This window comes from Chelonia mydas, chromosome 1 (assembly GCF_015237465.2).
Source record: "Chelonia mydas isolate rCheMyd1 chromosome 1, rCheMyd1.pri.v2, whole genome shotgun sequence".
Lineage (NCBI taxonomy): Eukaryota > Metazoa > Chordata > Testudines > Cheloniidae > Chelonia > Chelonia mydas.
Genome location: NC_057849.1, coordinates 256558802 through 256578127, shown reverse-complemented (window position 1 = coordinate 256578127; position 19326 = coordinate 256558802). Strand labels below are relative to the sequence as shown.

The window sequence follows — 19326 nt, the reverse complement described above, 5'->3', positions numbered from 1 at the left end:
GAAGTTGGGACTGGTAAAAGAGAGTCCTCATGAAAACACCAATCTTTTCAGTAATAGCAAAGGAAACATAGGGCCTGAACATTTCTTTTTGTATCAACGGTCTTTTTTTACAAGTTTGCTCTAGGGCGAAAGTCACCCTGTAGTAGAATAACAGATTGAAGTAAGTCCCTTAGTATTTTAAAAGGTGACCAGAAAAGCCTGCAAGACCTCATTACAGGGTTCTGTGTTTCTCCTATAATAGATGATCATATCACTGACACCTAGAGCAGAACAGTGAGCTGCATTCTTTATGGTATTTTAGACATTAGTGACATCAACTTTAGTAGGGGAAATGCAGCGCCCTGAACTCAGATCTCAGCATATAGGTAAGTGGGAGAAATCAGCATTCAGTTATTTTTGTTCTTAAATGTATACTTGCAATGGCCTGATTCTCACATGGATAAATGTCTTATCAGTCTTAAACATTTAAAAAAAAATTCAGTCTGTATTTAATGGCCAGTGGTTTTACTAAAAACCAACCAACCAAACAATTTAGGTAAGTTGGAGTTTTTAACACCCTGCCCCTTTCTTGGTTTTAACAACACCTGTGAAGCTCGAGTCTTCACCACTTTGAGCAGCATGGTTTCTATCTGAGTGTTCACTGCTTAACTGATTATTTCTGTATTGTCTTCTCCACCAGGACTTGATAGTATTTAGTGAGGATGAGCAGACCCCCGCCACCACCATTTTGCCACACCCGTTTCATGCTGAGGGCTCTTCAAATGGAGCACCACCAGCGGTGCAGGCAGCTGCCAGTGACTCCTGGAACAGAAGTATGATGGCTAAACAGTTCAAAACCTGAGCAGGGACAGAAGTTCTGTATTAATAGAGAATCTTTAACTGAATGAGCTTTACCAAAATAAGTTAGTTTGGGAGGCATTTTATATAATCACTTTACTGCTGAATAACATAGCTGATACATGGGCCAAAACTCACATCAGCTTCTGGTTTATGTATCCTGTGCTTCAAAGAAATAGTCCATTCCAATGGACGGGGAAAGAGTTCATTGAAAGGGGCAGACCTAAAAAGGGTTCAGTTTGATTTCAGGCAACCATCCATAAATTTGGATGCTTGTTCTGACTCTGTCTCCTTTGGTTTCTTACCGTCAACCCTATGGTATTAATTAGACCCCCCTGAAGCCTTCCCCTAACAAGGCTGCTGCATGTAGGACATCAGCTTCTTTGCTTGTCCATGGGCACCCTCTGTATTTACATTTTCCCTACACTCTAAACTTTCCCTGTTCAGAGGTGTGCACTGGGTGCATTGCTTGGAAGATTGGAATACAGCGGAGCATGAGACTCAACCAGAGAGGCTGTCAATACTACTAGATAGCAGGATGTTCAAATGGTACTGGGGAAGGGTTATAGGAAGGAAGGGACATGTGTGGAAAAGGAGTTATTAAGAGGCAATCAGGGAAGGGAGTGAAGGAAGAGGCTAGGGCGTGGAGCTAGTGCTGTTGAAGGGGTCTAGAAGGAAGGGAAGATTTTTGAGGCTGTGGAGAGAGGAGGAAACATGAACGGTAAAAAAGTTCAGAAGCATTTCAGAGAAAGGGTTGAGATTCAGTTCAGTTAATACTTTTGAGACCCCAAATTGTACAGTCCTAGTTTAAGAAGAGTCTCTGAAATGGAATTATTTGTATATTGCTTTCTAACAGCTGATGCTGGCTTAAGTTATTTTTGTAAGCAGGAGCAATTCAGCTTCTCCACAATATGGTTTGTATTTTTCTTCCCTTTACTTCATTAGGACAAAGGGCTGAAATCAGCTTCCTTGAGAAGAGTTCATGTGTTCCTGCTGCTATCTCTTCTCCTGCACCTCAAGTAAGAGTTCTGTGACATCACAATTGGTTGCTGTGGAAACAAGTGATGTCACAAGCAGAGAATTAGGACCTCAGGCGCAAGACATGGGGGCGAGAGAATAATAAGCAGCTGGAGTAGGTGAACTCTCAAGGAACCAAGATCCTGTTTTCATGCCAATGCTTGTCTCCTTAGTGATAAAAAACGAGGAGGAGTGAAATGCAGGAAATCTCATAGCTTAGAAGCTGAATTTCTTTTACATTTTTAAAGTCTTCCATGAGGCTTCAGCAACTTTTTACATGCTTAATGAAGACACAAAACTGAAGAGTTAGCACGGTTATAAAATTATATTTAGGTATAAGCATAAGAAGCCTATTCGGGGGGGGGGGGGGGGAGGAGAGGGATTGTTTGCTTTTACTCCTTGCCATTCCCTACCTTTAAAAACATGGGAGAATGTGTCACTTCATTATTTGTGTTTGTGAAACAGGCCATAAATATGTCTTTCTAAAAAAGCCTATCATAAAAATGGGGGGAGGGGAGAGAACAAGGATGAGGGGATTCATTTTTCTGCTCCTGTGAATGTAATAGGTAAAACCAAAGCTGCCTGTGGTAAAAGCCGGACTTCACTACATGTAGGGCTGAAATCTCTCCCTACTTATCCTGCAGGGGGAAAAAATGTTTATCGTCAGATCGTGTTGCAAAGCCTAAAATAATACTGGGGTCTGTCATGTGAATTTTGGGAAAAATGGACAATCCAAACCAGTTCTACATGCCTTTAACAAATTGTTCTCCTGTAAAAACACACAATAATCCCACTGTGTTTTCTAGAATGGTTCTTATCTCAGCTGATCATAGAATCATAGAAGATTAGGGTTGGAAGAGACCTCAGGAGGTCATCTAGTCCAACCCCCTGCTCAAAGCAGGACCAACCCCAACTAAATCATCCCAGCCGGGGCTTTGTCAAGCCAGGCCTTAAAAACCTCTAAGGATGGAGATTCCACCACCTCCCAAGGTAACCTATTCCAGTGCTTCACCACCCTCCTTGTGAAATAGTTTTTCCTAATATCCAACCTAGATCTCCCCCACTGCAACTTGAGACCTTTGTTCCCTGTTCTGTCATGTGCCAGCACTGAGAACAGCCTAGCTCCATCCTCTTCGGAACCGCCCTTCAGGTAGTTGAAGGCAGCTATCAAATCTCCCCTCACTCTTCTCTTCTGCAGACTAAATAAACCCAGTTCCCTCAGCCTCTCCTCATAAGTCGTGCTCCAGCCCGCTTCTTATTTTCATTGCCCTCCGCTGGATTCTCTCCAATTTGTCCACATCCTTTCTGTAGTGGGGGGTGGCCTCACCAGTGCGGAATGGAGGGAAATAATCACTTCCCTGGATCTACTAATGCAGCCCAATATGCTGTTAGCCTTCTTGGCAACAAGGGCACCCTGTTGACTCATATCCAGCTTCTCGTTCACTGTAATCCCCGGGTCCTTTTCTGCAGAACTGCTGCTTAGCCAGTCGGTCCCCAGTCTGTAGCAGTGCATGGGATTCTTCCGTCCTAAATGCAAGACTCTGCACTTGTCCTTGTTGAACCTCATCAGATTTCTTTTGGCCCAATCCTCCAATTTGTCTAGGTCACTCTGGATCCTATCCCTACCCTCCAGTGTATCTACCTTTCCCCGCCAGCTAAGTGTCATCCGCAAACTTGCTGAGGGTGCAATCCACGCCATCCTCCAGATCATTAATGAAGATGTTGAACAAAACTGGACCCAGGACTGACCCCTGGGGCACTCTGCTTGATACCTGCTGCCAACTAGACATGGAGCCATTGATTGCTACCTGTTGAGCCCGACGATTTAGCCATCTTTCTATCCATCTTATAGTCCATTCATCCAATCCATACTTCTTTAACTTGCTGAAAAAAAAATACTGTGGGAGACTGTGTCAAAAGCTTTGCTAAAGTCAAGGTAGATCATGTCCACCGCTTTCCCCATATCCACAGAGCCAGTTATCTCATCATAGAAGGTAATCAGGTTGGTCAGGCATAAGGCTTATCAAATTGGCTGCATCAGATGTGCATGGTACTTGATTTCAAAGATACCATGTATGGCTGAGTTCAGAATGGAACCCAACCAAATAAAGGGGTTTAAGATATATAGTATTTTTTTTTAAAGAAAACAACTCAGCTGAAAGCATCTGCACTAATTATAGTTCCCCTTATAGCTTGCTCCCTTTTCTCTCAATATGTTATCCAAAGTTTTGATTTATACTGTCACCATTTCAATCTCATTTTTGCTGAATAGCATACCACTGGTAAGTATATTTGGAAAACATATAGCTCTGAATCGGAGCATGCCAGTATGTTCCCCAGTTTTGAGCTTCTGGCTTTTACAGGTCTATGGTAGGTTGCATAATAGGTTGTTATGCTTGTCTTTCCATTCTAGTTTTCAATTAACATTTTTCCCATATGTTCAGTAGAGGCTTACTGTTAGAATGGCGGAGAGTGCTGCAAGGTGTGTAGGGAGAGATATGTGTGGGGAGCAGAGTGCTGGACTAGGAGGGGCTCTGCAGATCAGGAATGAAGTGTATTTTTTTAATAATTATTTATATTGCAGTAGGGCCTAGAGACCCCAATTAGGGCCTCATTGTGCTGTGTGCCATACACAACTGTAAATGACAGTCCCTGTCCCAAAGAGCTTAACATTCCTAATATATGAGGTGCAATAGATAGAGTGAAATAATTAGGATAGCATAATAATCAGCAGAACAGTGTGTGAAAGCTTACATGGAATTGCCTGTACAGTCTTGACCCTGGCTATCAAGTACTTTTCAGTCTCAGTTCTAGGAATGAGAAAATTGCAAACACACACACACACACACACACACAATTCTTCGATCAGATTTTACGTATTAACTAAGATGTGGAAAGTCAATACTCAGAGTTAGTTATTCTAGTTGTATAAGCAGACCCAATAGTCAGACTTATTAGCGCAGTCTAGTGAACACCTTGAGTGTTTTTCATCTACAAATTCCATTTCTGAACTGCTCAGTACCCACTAAGAACAGAGAAAAGTTATAGTTGAAGTTTTAAAAAGCAGCAGCAACCTGAAATTGGTGCATGCGGCTTAGTTCTAGTTAAAGCGACAGCAGTTAAACCACAGTTGAAACCCCAAAGAGAGGATGGCTGAGAAATAGAAGCATATCCTAAAAACCTGCAGCATTCTCTTTTCATATAACATAAATGAGGTATGACTGCAATCATAGTTACTGAACACATGACACTTAAGTGACTTCCTTTCCCCCTTCCTTTGAAAAAGCTAATTTCCTTCTTCTAGTTGCTCATTCTAGAAGGTGGCTGCCTGCAGTGCATTGCTGTGAAATTCAATGCAGCCCTTATTACAACCACCAAAAAACCCAACAACAACCAAAAAACCCTCAGATACAGAGAAAAATCAAAAGAGAAGGTTTCCAGAAACTAGTCAAACTGCAAACCCAGCATGGGAAAAGGGAATAGGATTTAACAATGTCTGACACCTAAACATTCTATTTGAACTGGTCTTATGTTTGTTAAGGAATAATGGGCCAGACTTTCAACTAGTGTGAACTGGCATTGCTCCATTGAAGTCAGTGGTGCTACAACAACTGAGGATTCGCCCAGTATCTTTGTTCTGTAAATTCCTAAAGAAATGTCAGTATTATATCAGATTGCCTTTATTATTAGTCACATTTTTCAATGAGAAGCTGGTTATGAAACAGGGCTTTGAGGTGGGAGACTTCCTTTGAGGGATTGACACATACGGTAGGTCTACACTGCAATAAAACACCCACGGATGGCCTGTTTTAGCTGCCTGGGGGTTGGGCTGTGGGGCTATAAAATAGTGTAGACATTTAGCCTGGAGCCTAATGGGGTCCCAGAGCCCATATGCCTCGGTGGCAGCGGTGGCTGTCCCTTGATACGAGGATGATGTCTGTCAGGGGGAAAAGTCATGATGAGATGTAAGAAGGCTGAGGAGTCCAATCTGTGCTCTACAGGTTTTTCCACATATGTGACAGGTGGTTGCTTGGAGAAAGCACAACTGCTGGCTGGGATGCTGTACACTTTCCTTCCTCCTCTGCCGTTTCTCAGCCTCTTGAGCAAGGTGATTCTCTTCAAAATGGGCTGAGGCTTGATGTATGATGCGATGCCATTGCAGTCTATTGCCAGCCAGCTCTTAACAATTCGTGGGATCCATGCCTCCCTTCTTAAGATACACTTTCATGATACCCTTGTTGTGTTTCCTCTGTCCCCCACGGGTCCTCTTACCATGACTAAGCTGAGAAAAGAGGACTTGCTTCAGAAGACGAGTATAAGCCATCCACACACAATGACCAGCCCAGTGAAGTTGATGGTTCATAATCTTTGTCTCAACACTGGTGATATTAGCAGCAGAGAGAACACTTCCATTGGTGCGATGGTCTTCCTACCCGATACAGAGAAACTTCCTAAGGCAGCACTGTTGGTACCACTCCAGATGCTTAAGATGGCTCTGGTATGTCATCCATGTCTCACACCCATATAGGAGAGTGGGGATAACCGCTGCATTGTAGATCTTAGTTTCCATCTGCAGATCTCTGTCAATAAAGACGCGATGAAGCAACTTTCTGAAGGATGTGCTAGCATAGCAGATCCTATATTCCATCTCCACATTAAGATCCAAATGTCTACATGGCAATTTTATAGCCCTGAAGTCTGAGGCCCATGAGCCCATGTCAGTGGGGTGCCAGAGCTCAGGCTCCAGCCCAAGCCTCAATGTCTACACTGCAATTTTACAGCCCCACAGCCCAAGTCAACTGACATGGACCAGCTGTGGGTATTCTATTGCAGTGTAGACATACCCTGTATATGTTTGTGCGTGTGGTCGGAGAAGCCAGACACTGAAAGGAGAAGCTTTGGCTATTTAGACAACAAGCAACTTCCAGTCCTTTTTAAAATGGTTAGCGGGACAATTATTCTGCAAGCTTTATAGCCCAGCTTCCAGAATGTCTCATTATTGTTATCCTGTCAGGCAGTTAATGTTTAAAACCATTTATTTTCTGTTTTCACATCTGCACCTCAAGAAATGCATTCTATTTTATCTAAACTGAAATGGATCTGGCTGTTCTGTTTGGGAAAATATTGACTGTAATGTCCTGGAGTGGTCTGTTTGCCTGTTTTCAAATTCAAAACAAAGTAAAGAGGAATTAACTGCTGAATTGTTGGTCTGACGTCAGAGAAAATCAGCCCCTAGAAATTGCCCTGGCACTGCCTAGGGCCACACCAAAAGGCTAAAAGCAGTTTCACCCTCCATTCCCCTGACACAGCTCTATCAGGGCATGCCAATTCTAACCTACAGCCCCACCCTTGAACACATTAACTAAGACATTAAAAAGAAAACAGGCAAAATAGTAGTGCAATAGCCCACCGTATGTTGCCTTGCCCTTTGTGGGCTGAGAACACGGCATGCTCAGCCTCTCTGGGGGATGGTTCACATCATGTTGCTCCCAAGCAGTGCTCTCAGCTAAAACTCAGGGCAGCCCTGATGGGTTTTAGACTAGGGACAATGAACCCAATTCTAATGCTCCTTGGAGAACAAATATCTGATAATGGTCTCTTCAGTCTAGCAGAGAAAGGAGCAACATGATCCAGTGGCTGGAAGCTGAAGCTAGACAAATTTAGACTGGGAATGAGGCATACATTTTTAACAGTGAGGGTAAATGCCATTGGAACAACTTATCAAGGGTTGTGGTGGATTCTCCATCACTGGCCATTTTAAAATCTAGACTGGATGTTTTTCTAAAAGATCTCCTGTAGGAATTATTTAGGGGTGGTTCTGTGGCCTGTGCTATACAGGAGGTCAGACTAGATGATCACAGTGATCCCTTCTGGCCTCAGAATCTATGACTCTAGGGAGCAGTAGGACACAGAACCTTTCATGGGCTGACAGAGTCAATTAGGGAAAACTGTAGGAGGGCAATACTGTGACTATCTTACATGCCCAGGTTTCAGTACTGCCCCATCCTGATTGCCCAGGCAGGGCTAAAGCCTGCAACCCTTTTTTTCTACCAATGCTAAAGGATAAGTCATCAGACTGGTGGCACGATAGTGGAGGACAGGTGCAGATGGGGTTCATTTAAACGGCAAGGCTCAGCTGCCAAGTATAAAAAGGAGAAAGAACAAAGTTGGTGGGAAGACGTTGGTCTCAGCCTGACGGGAGTTTGGCTGCTACAACGTGCACCTTGGAAAGAGAAGAATCTTGTCCTTGGTTGATTTTTCTGCTTGTATCCAGAAAGGGGGAGATTACATTCTGGAAAAAAGAACAAGTGTTTTTGTTTTCTGTTTGGTGAGCTACTTGGGAGTGGGGGTGGGGAGCCCACTATATGACAGATCCTAGGGGTCCTGACTCCTCCTTAAACAAAAATGATCATTAATAACATTGTAGCTAGAGAAGCTAAAATGAGATTAACAATCCTTATGCTTAGGTCGGAGTGAAGGTGTCAGGAATAGTTCCAACCCTCATGCTCATCATTGCATAATTACTAGGAATGTTAACCATGCTCTGAAGATTCCTATATTGTCCATTGCTGGAGACAACCTATAGGACGAAAGGAACCAGTGATCTGATTAAAGTGCAGCAACTCGTATGCTCCAGATGACATATAATGCAATATAAAAGAATTATGGCTCTGCTCTCACCTGCATGGGTGTACATAAGGTATAACAACTGAAGTCAATATTTCCACTAACTTAAAACTGGTGTAAGTGAGAGAAGAATCAGATCTATATTTTTAAATTAAAAAACAGGGTGAGAGCGTGGCCTGTGACCTTGTAACTGTGTACTCCTCAATTCTGAGACCCATGTTTTATGTTTACGCAGCCTTTCAAAGTGATACTTGTTGGCAAACTCAAGGGTATTTTCACAGTGCAAGCACTATAAACACTGAAAAATCTTTAGAGACAGAGGAGATGACTCATCTTTGGCCCAACTGATCAAAAAATACAGTTCATGTACCATGTCTGTTGGCTGATGCGTGAGTCCATAGACTTGTTTGTGGAACAAGGCAGTTAAAAAGGAATTAACTGCAACTTTGGAAGAAATTCTTCTGGCTGCAAGGAAATAAAAGTAACATTCTGGAGCACTTCTGGCTGCAGATAGTGCCAAGAGAAGGAGCGAGTAAGCTCTTGGATCTCTCCCCAAAACTATTGCAGTGGGATTTAACAGTTTTGGGTGCATTTTGACTAGTTCCTGGAAACCTTCTCTCTTTTAATGATTTTTCTCTGTATCTGAGGTTTGTGATACTGTGATACCAAGCTATTGAATAAGACTAGTCTGATCATTTCTAGGAACCAAGCCTCTCATAGGTGATTAGCATTTAAATAAGACAGTCAGTGAGGACTATAAGTTACATGCACCAAAACAGCATTCAGCTTGAGCAAGACAAATTTGAATACAATACTATGACTAGAATCATAATTATAGATATTGAAGAGAACACAGTGTTATGGGTTGTTTATAACCAGTCAAAGGGCAGCACTATTGAAATAACAGGGGTGCTGCAGGTCAGGATCAATCACGGGCAAAGATCTGTGGGAGAGCAGTTCTAGAACAGCAAAGTCGGTTGCATAGTTACAGCGAGGCTGGTCCCCCAACTACTGCTTTGAATAGTAGATAGAGCACTGGACAGACTCATGAGACCTGGTTCTATTCCTGGCTCTGCAAGTGACCTGCTGTGTAGCCTAGGGCAAGTAACACCCTTCTCTGTGCCTCAGTTTCCCCATCTGTAAAATGGGGATAATGATACTAACCACCTTTGTAAAGTGCTGTATAAGAACTAGATACTATTGTTATTGAAACCTAGATATTTTGGCTCAGATACAGCTGTGATGGGTGGCAGTATAACACCCTAAAATAGAAATTTCCAATTTGTGTGCTGTTTATGCCTCACCTTCTTTTGTACTTTCTGAAAACATTCCCAAAGTGAATAGAAATAGAAACCAATATTTTCAAAAATTGGGTGTCTAAAGTTAGATTCCTACAGCCTTATTTAAGCATTGAAATAAATGGGCATAATTTTCAAAAGCGAGCAGTTCCCCTGGCAGCTCACATTCACTTCAGTGGCAATCAACACTCCTGAAAACCAGATCACGTATTTAGGTGTGTAAATAAGAATTTGGGACCCTAACTTTAAAGCATTTATTTTTTATGAACTTGGCCAGAATGTTTTCCCGGCAATTCTGTTCCACTGTTTATGTACATAGAGGGCATGTTTACGTATGTCAAACCCACACCATATTTTGGGAGACGACTATTGGAGGATGGCAGAATTCCTGCATAGAAACTGCAGCTAGCTGTTCAGACTCAACCTGTTCCAATCTCCAGAGAGACACAGGACTGGATCCACAAGGGGGACTGAGGCACTTAACTGGCATGTTAAGTGCCACTGGTATTCACAAAATCACCATTCAGCTGCTGCCTAAACCAGTAGACCCCTAAAGTCCCTAAGAAACCTAAGGCCTGGTGGGATTCACAAAATTCCCCTGCCTACCTTGCATTTGGGGCCTGATCCAGTAGGCATGCTCAGAGGATACCTTAGAGCATGTCTATCAGATTGGGCCCCACACAAAATGGTGGAGGTGGTGCCATTTCCCTTTTACCCAGTGTCCTGGTGGATAGAACACTAAACCCAGGGATTTAGGGTGACCAGATGTCCTGATTTTATAGGGACACTTCGGATATTTAGGGCTTTGTCTTATATAGGCACCTATTCGCCGCCCCCCCCCACGTCCCAGTTTTTCACACTTGGTATTTGGTCACCCTACAGGGATTTAAACCAGGACTCCCACCTCCCAGGTGAGCAGCGATAGTCATTAAAAAAATGGGCCAGAATGCATTTCCATTCCTCATCACTCAAAAGTGAGAGTACTAGAAGTCTGAAGAAGAAGCCAGAGTGGCATTCCGGAGCATTCCAGCATGACTCAAGCCCTGCAGGCGAGAGCCCTAACCATTGTGCTGCAGAGGCACTCTCGCTCTTGCTCCTTCTCTCTCTGGCCCAGTGAATTATTTATACACAGTGGAACAGATCCAACAGGAGAGACTCAGAGCCCCACCCCAAAGTACCACATAGCCCAGTGGTCAGGGCACTCTTCTCAGCAGTGGGAGACCTGGGTTCATGTTCCTGCTCCACATCAGTCAGAGGGGGAATTTAAACCCAGGTCTCCCACATCCTGGGTGAGTGCGCTAACCACTGAGATATTGGCTATAAGGGGGGCACCACTGCCTCCTCTTGGCTTAGGTGTCTAACTTCAGGAGAGGTTTCACGGCTATGAATCCCAAGTAGAGATAGGTGCTTAAATCCAGAGGGAGGTGACTAACTCCCATGGAGGGATGGGGTATAGGCTTATACCCCTTTTGCATTTCCTGCTAGGGAGCTTAGGTGGCTCCCTACTTGGTTTACTGGCTTTTGTGAATCCCATTTTTAGGTACCTAACTCTCCCCATATATTTTACAAGGACCCTGGGTCCCTAACTTGGGGTAGTGAATTCCACTAGGCAGCATGGCATCTAAAAGTGAGATGGTGCAATGGTCAGTATTGCAGTGCCTACATGCCCTCATGAATCTAGCCCACAGTGCTGTTTGGAGTGGCAGAATTTGGCCAGTAGCATATGTGCTTGTTCACTATCCTTCGTTTCCTATCCCTTCCAGGGGAATGAATGAAGTGGTTCCGAGGGCAGAGGCAATGAGAGTCAACCAAAAATGAATGCTGAATGCAGCATTTCCTAGTATTAGCTCCCTTGTGGGGGTGTTCTGGTTCCGTAAGCTGGTGTTCAGGTTAAGAAAACAGCAGAAGGGTAAATGGAATGAAATAGGAGCCCAATGTTGAAGGAGAGAGGTATGGATCATAAAAAGAGGAAGGAAAAGGAAGAGCATCTTCAACATATTTCTCAGATGGCTCCTTGCCACTACTCTCAGCTTTACACTGTTTCACTGTGAAAGAACTGGAGTGCATGTATTATTAAATGACTTCCAAATGTGTTTTCTACAAAGGCTATAGTATTGAGAAGGCACTTTAATTTACACTTCTATCTTGTTTATATTTTTCTCAAAAAAATAGAGTTAAGGTATAGAGATTTCAGATCTTTCCATTGTTAGAAATATATTATCTCATCACTCCTGACCTACGCACATACGTGCACACACACAAACACCTCCCCCTTTCCCCTGCCCCAGCAATTAAAGACCCACCTCTCAAATGTAACATTTAACAAGAACATACAGTATCTTTGTTAAAAGACAGAATGTATCTACCATTGAATCAGTACATTAACTGATTCCAATCTCCCCACTGTATCAACAGTTTAATACAGCAGGCAGTTAGTGTACTGGTCTTTCTATTATCTCTGAGCTCTATTTCCTCTGAAAACTGTAATTACTCGCAGAGGAACTTTCATTCACACATTCTTAAACTGTGAGATACATTTCAACTTTTTAAAAATCTCCTGTCACACCTGCTGACTCTCTGCTTTGAAACCTGTAATGCATGCATGCATATCGGGCTAACATGGAAATTGCTCACAGCAATAGCCTCTGGGAATCTAGCTCTGTCTAACAAAACCACATGGTGGTGTATGAAGAATAATGCAGTGTGTACCAGTAAAAAGAAAGTGGAGATATCAAGAGAGAGCAATCGAGAAGGCACTAGTACTGTAGGACAGAGCTTTATATCGTAGAGGGGCAGTAGCACATGGGAATCATGTGCAGGCCAGAACCATAGGTGCTGGAACTAGGGGTGCCAGGGGTACTACTGCATCACCTGGCTTGAAGTGGTTTCCATCATATATAGGGTTTACAGTTTGGTTCAATGTCTCTCAGCACCCCCACAATACAAATTGTTCCAGCACCCTGGGCAGAACCACGTTCCAACTACTGGGAGCATCTCAAGATCCTCTGAAGCAATCTTTCCCAAGCTCCTTCTGGTGAATGCTCAGAGAGAACAGCCCTTAAATTGCGTTGAGACAAGATCCTAAAGGGTGACAGTAAGAGTAAAAAGGGAGGGGACAATATATTGGAGAACTTCTCCCACCACTTTATGAAAAACAAGGGCTAATCCCCCTCTCACCCTCCCCCCTTTTCTTAGATTCAAACAGTTTTGTGAGTCTATATTAACTGTATAAGGAAGTTGAGATTTTCAAGATTAATTCTGGTCTGCCTGAAATTACATACATCATGTTAGCAGGATTGGGCCTTAAAGGGCACAAAAACAAAGGAAGAGTGGAGGGTGGGGTCCAAGTAGATGATCCACGTGATGATTGACACATATCAGTAACATGCATGTTTTGAAGTTTATTCAAAGTTGGGGTGAAGGGGAAATGGCAAAAGAGGAGTTAATAAGAGCAAGGGGGAGGACAAAAGGAGGAAAAGTGACACTGAGGGGACAGAGAGAAGGTGATATGGAGAGAGGAAAGAGGAAGGAAAGGATGAAGCAGAGCATGTGTGGGTAAGGAGACTAAGGCTGGCAGTGGAGGGACTGCGATAGGGAAGGGAGGGATACTTGCCTTTTCCATTTTTAAAAAAGCCTTTTACATACTTTATTAAAAAACCCAGAACCATGTACAATTGCCCTTGCCTAATTCTATTATTTTAGCTTTACCTCTGCAACATAACCATTGTTCGTTATACATTTAACAAAATACCACCCAGTCCCTTTCCACCAAACAACTGAGCTCCAATCCACAAAGCAGGTTCTCTCTCTCTATAGCTAGATAGATAACTCTCTCTGTGTGTGTGTGTGTGCACATGCATGTGAGCAGGCAACCTTCACCCCAATTCCCCACACTCATCACCACCCTGCGGAAAATAGAAGTCCAAATGAGTTCTGATAATTTCTCTAGGCCATTAGATTTCTGAAGGCTGCTCTGGAGCCAATGCTGTGCTGTTGTCAGCTCCACTCCTCTGAGGAGGGAACCTGCTTTTAAGCCTCCACACCACCACCTCTGCAGGTATCTAGGGGAGGCCTTAGGGGAGTCAAGAGCCCCAAAGTTTGGCTTAAGACACTGGAATGCAGTGTTGAATGTATAGCAAAGCAGGGACTTTAAAAAATGGTTAATAACTATTAATTCAGCTAAAAACGTAGAACTTTTTGCAATAATTTTTGAAAGTAATAGAACTTACCTTATAAGGATTTCAGGAGTGTCTGCCTGTCTCATGCATTCCACTGTTGAATCAAACTGCCATCTTAATTTACATCAGATTGTCAAGATTACATCTTATGGGTTGATTGTTAATTTTCTAATTATACATAAGACACTTAGGTTTAGCGATTTATGGTAATTTGTAATGAGATGTAATAATTAGAACTGTACATTAGTGCACTTTTTGTTCCAGCTCTACCTCTGACTCACTGTATAAGCTCAGGAGAGTCACTTAACCTCTCTGGGTCTCATTAACTCCCCTGTAAAAATTAAGATATTGTATTGTACACCTTTGTAAAATGTTCTGAAATCTATGGCTGAAAAATGCTAAGCATTATTGTTATTGCAATTCTAACTTGGGTAGCCTAGCCAAGTGGCTAGCATACCAGACTGGGACGGAGGAAATCTGGGATCTAATCCCAGCTCTGGCCCACTGAGTAACCTTGGGTAAGTCACTTTCTCTATCTGTACCTCAGTTTTTCCATCTGTAAAATGAGGATAATCTACCTCCTTTGTAAAGCACTTTGGAATCCACTGATGAAAAATGTTATTTTAGAGCTAGGTACTGTTATTAATATTATTACTTTTCCCATCCAAGATGCAGCTCCTTTTCTGTGACATTCTCACTTTTTGCCTTACAGGTGTCATATCTTTCCCCCCACAGAGAAGCCTATCTACTTCACAAAAATGGGGCACCGGCAGGAGAACATACAGCACAGTCACAAATCCTGCTTCAACAATCACTCTTATGCCTCCTTCAAGAACACAGTCAGCAAACACTCCCAAAATTGCAGAAATCTTGCTTGATCATCAGTCGTCAGTTCCAGAAAAGCCTGCCACAACCAGCCAATACGTCCCAAAGCCAGACTTTCTTCCCTCTAGCAGTGTAGCTTCTGTGGAGACCCTCTACCTCTCCCCTACCTTCAACCTCTTTGATCCTTTAGGGAATAGTGTGGCAAACAGTGAGATTCTGAAACCAACTCCAGCATCTTTTAAACAATTCCCTGGACTTAATACAACCACCATGCTCAACTTCAATCCCTCCACACCTAGTAACATGCAGACATTTAACACGACTCTCCACCTTTCCCCAAGGCCAGGTGAGTTTGTGCATTCCATGTCTAACAAAAGACACGTGACTAATTTCTTTGTTACCTCCTCTCCGAGCCCACATCCTCTTGGTAGTTCTTGCAAAACTTGCCTGCAGTAGTGACAGCACTCAGAAAAGGAAGTCAGCGCTTCAGAATTTAGAAGGTGTTAAGAAAAAAGCCCTTGGTACCTCCTCTTGTGCTGCAGGCGTCCTTGCTATCACAGAGGGCGAAGACAACACTAAGTGTTCAGAGCTACTTCAGTGGAGGTTAAGTCACATCTTTCCTTTACATTTTCATATTCAAGATTAGATACTACAAGCCAAGTCAAAATCTTACAGAATGAAAGCAGTAATAAGTATCTTTATTTAACAGAGCCCCTGGAAATGCTGTAAGATGTTTGTACATCATTTAAGTCAATTTAGTGCAGTTGCAAGGTGCTGGATTATTAGTGCTGGGGACGGAAATTCTCCGGTTACTCACAGAACAGATACAGCATAGTTAATGTCCGAACAAGCTTTTCCCCCAGTCCCACCTTCACTGTTCAATCCTGACCATAAGGGAATTCAATCTCCAGGGCCCATTCACTGCTTGGCTTCTCTGCTGAGACTGCCAACAAGAGGGTCCGGTAGTACCAACTCGCTCCCTTACTAGGGCCTGGACAGAGACCACAAACTCACTTCACCTAAGCCATTGAAAAGCTATCAGATAGTAATTAATGATCTGCAGTATATCTGAAACTAGCGGTTTAGAAGTGAAAGGTTTCTTATCCCATTCTTGGTTCCCTGATCTAGCTAGGCCTGTGACTTTTGTACCATACAGCTTTATACGTGTGACATGCAAACAAATGAAACCCCTTTGTTTTCTTCTCAAATGAGAAGTTCTCTAAACAGAAAATGTCAGGAGTTAGTAATCTTGTGTTCACACCTGTGAGAGTTACTGGATGTCAGAAGAAACCTCTGAATGAGGAGACAGGACTAGAGAATGTATAGCTGCCTTCCTTTGAGTCAGTGCAGTGTTCTGAAGGTTCACTTACTAAGAAATAAGAAAAGGAGGACTTGTGGCACCTTAGAGACTAACCAATTTATTTGAGCATAAGCTTTCGTGAGCTACAGCTCACTTCATCAGTGCATCCGATGAAGTGAGCTGTGTAGCTCACGAAAGCTTATGCTCAAATAAATTGGTTAGTCTCTAAGGTGCCACAAGTCCTCCTTTTCTTTTTGCGAATACAGACTAACACGGCTGTTACTCTGAAACCTGTCATTACTAAGAAATGCTTCTCACTTGCTGATAAAGAGTCAGTTGCTTTTGAAAGCAACTATTTTTTAAGTTTAAAATTGGCATTTCTGAGACTTTCCCATTTAGGTTTATAGAATGTTGTTGTACGCAAAGAAACATTCTTGGGTCTTGAAAATGTAAACAAAAATGCAATCATTTGGTAATGTTTTTAAGTGAGTTGCATTAAGCATTATTCCCCTCTTCACCTCATAGTCACTGTGTTGAGCCAGTTTATTGCTCTCACCTCTCAGGAATCCATCTCTGCCTGGCAACATATCATACTCAGTCTAGATCACTGGGCCAGATTCATTTTAGCATTTTGTGCATATAATTGTTTAGGAGAGTGTGGAAAACACGGTGGATTGCATCCTAAGATGCAAGTGACCACCTTGAAGAGGGTGGAACCTCTAAAAGAAGAAACTTTACTCCAATAAAGTGTCACTACTACCAAATGAAACTAAATTGATGCCACCAAGGAGATACAAAGCATTTTCAGAATAGAAGAGGAAGCCAGTTACTCATGGAAGCAGCAATCAAGTGGAGAATCTCTCCATCCCAGAAAAAGAATTAAAAATAAATAAATAAATAAAGTCTGATCAGTTTGGTGACAGTCAGACATCCAAGCCCTCTTATAGATTGTACATGGAGATTTGCAAGACAGGTACTCTTACTGTTAAATTACATATGTGTTTATATTTTAGATAGTAGTAGATATAATCAAAATATTATCAGTAGCCTGGAGGCAAAAAATCTGTTAAACTGCTCCTTTCAGAGCCAGTAGTTATTTGTGTCACTCCATCTTTTTTATATTTATCCTGCAGGACAAAATAATTGCATCATATTTGCTTTTTCACATAGGAGGTGGAATCAGTGCACAGTGGTGCAATGATATCGGGCATCAGTAAAATGTCACAGTGTGAAGACTGAGTGCTAGGTCATGGCCCATAACAAAGCTCCTTTTTGGCACTCTGGCAGTGCAATAAAGACAAAGCTTTTCTAAAAAGACAGCTACGGATTCCTCCAGCATGGGGGAATAAGGCTAGCATTACATAACTCTCTCCTTCCAAGCCCTTAAAGTAGGGAGAGTGCTGCACTGTAGTGATCCTCAGGTAGTATAATGAACTCTGGGACCATTACAAACTGGTGTGACTTAGAGCAGCCCAGAGGCTGCTCTTAGTTACTCCAGGGGCCAAACAAGTCTCCAACTGGTCCTAGGAAAGGGAGGACGACTGCAAAGTTGGCATAAAGCTACCTTCCCCACTGTCCCAAGGTGTGCTGGGAACTGCTCTGGCTCATCTGAGGATTTAATGCTCAGTGTAATGTCTTTGTAAGGCTGTGGGGCCTAGAAATGTCATTCCTATATTCTCTAGCTGTCCTACAAGCTCTGTGCTCTCAGGTCATGTATGAAAATCAGGAATTGTCTCATGAATTTTGAAATAAGCGGCTGTTCCACCTATAAACCTGAACATTGGTCTGTTACAATTTAGCACCATGCTGGATGTTTTAGTAGGTGCTTTTTGGCTTGTAAATCAGTCCATCGTTAAAGCTGTTTGGGTCTTGTGTCAAGTACAGCATGTGGACTGAATGTTACATACAATACCACCTCATTTTCCTACCAGCTCTACTGTTTGTGTCTTTAGACTGTAAGCCTTTTACGGCAGGGGTTATCGCTTGGGTGTGTGTGTGTGCCCAATACCCAGCACAATGGGACCCAGGGCCCAATCGGGCCTTCAGACACTATCTTAGTATAAATAATTTACTACTACTAACATTAATTTTATGCAAAGATTGTATAGTGTTCATTTTATTTTCTCTTTTACATACGTTTTAGATTCGACCAGCTCCATGGCAACAACTTCCTCTTTTTCCACCTTTTCCATCTCATCCCCAGATTCAGTTGTTCCAGAGAACATAGTTCAGCCTAACCTTATCCCTTCCTGTGGACCTTCAGGCTTGTCTTCACCTCACAAGCTCTCCTCTTCTGTTTTCTTTAATGATCTCAAGGACAGGGTTACACATCCTTTTTCTTGCCAAAGATCTGAGGAAGAGGAGAGTGAAAACACCAGCATCCTGAATCTCCTCCCAGATAATTCGAGACATTGCGCTGGAAAAGTGAACAGTTTTGAGAGCAGAATTCTCCGCATTTCTGGTGGGAGTTGGGGGGCATTTCCTGTGCAGAATGTAGCTCCTGTGGCTAGCCGCAGTATGCCTTCTGCTGGAGGGTCACCTAATGGGGGCACTACACAGAAAGCCCTGGGCACTTTGGAGGAGATAAAAAATGCAGTTCTGGGACTGCGAGGGGATGTAGGCAAAGTGACCCAGGAGCTGCAAACCATTGGCAGACAGATGGCAAGCCTGGTTGGTGACATTCAGCATCTGAGCAAGTTCTCGGCAGCTTCCCGAACTGCTAAGGATGCTCTATGTCAGTAGTAATTTTCACAATGGCTATGTCAAACTTCAGTGTAGCTTTGTGGTATCTTGCCCCAACATTGCGCTTCATCAGACCTCTTTTACAGTGTTGAAATAATTACAAATAGAAATGCATAAGGCTGTTCTGTTCTTGTCATGGTCAATAAATAAATAATTTACATCTTTATCCTTTGAGTTTTGTTAACATCTACGCACACCTTGCATTTTGCAAAACCCTCACATTGCACAGGACAAGGCTTTTGTGCATGAAAATCTGCCAGAGCAGTTATTTGTCAGCAAATAAAATAATATGTATCATGCAGTTCATGTATAGGGTGTCCCTGCATGTCTGAACACCCCTGCCTCACTCGCAAACTGTATAATATAAGTCTTAGTGGGAAAATGGCAGCATGTGCATGCTTGGAAGTACTGCAGATGCAGTGCTAGGGAATCCCAGAGGCAGCCACAGGAAATAGCTTACGGGAAGGTGTAAGATTTAGTGACCAAAAATAAGGCATAAGTT

The 19326-nt window shown here is 42.8% G+C and overlaps 1 protein-coding gene across 1 annotated transcript in view; it reads left to right on the top strand.

Moving 5' to 3' along the window:
- The window catches only part of ENTHD1 (ENTH domain containing 1), a 71991-nt gene extending 53119 nt beyond the window's left edge, over window positions 1-18872 (top strand). The window contains exons 5-7 of the mRNA XM_043546929.1: window positions 680-812; window positions 14670-15128; window positions 18226-18872. Of these exons, the coding sequence (XP_043402864.1) occupies window positions 680-812; window positions 14670-15128; window positions 18226-18824 (1191 nt within the window). The 3' untranslated portion in view covers window positions 18825-18872. The remainder of the gene's footprint in view (window positions 1-679; window positions 813-14669; window positions 15129-18225) is intronic.
- The last annotated feature ends 454 nt before the right edge of the window (window positions 18873-19326 follow it).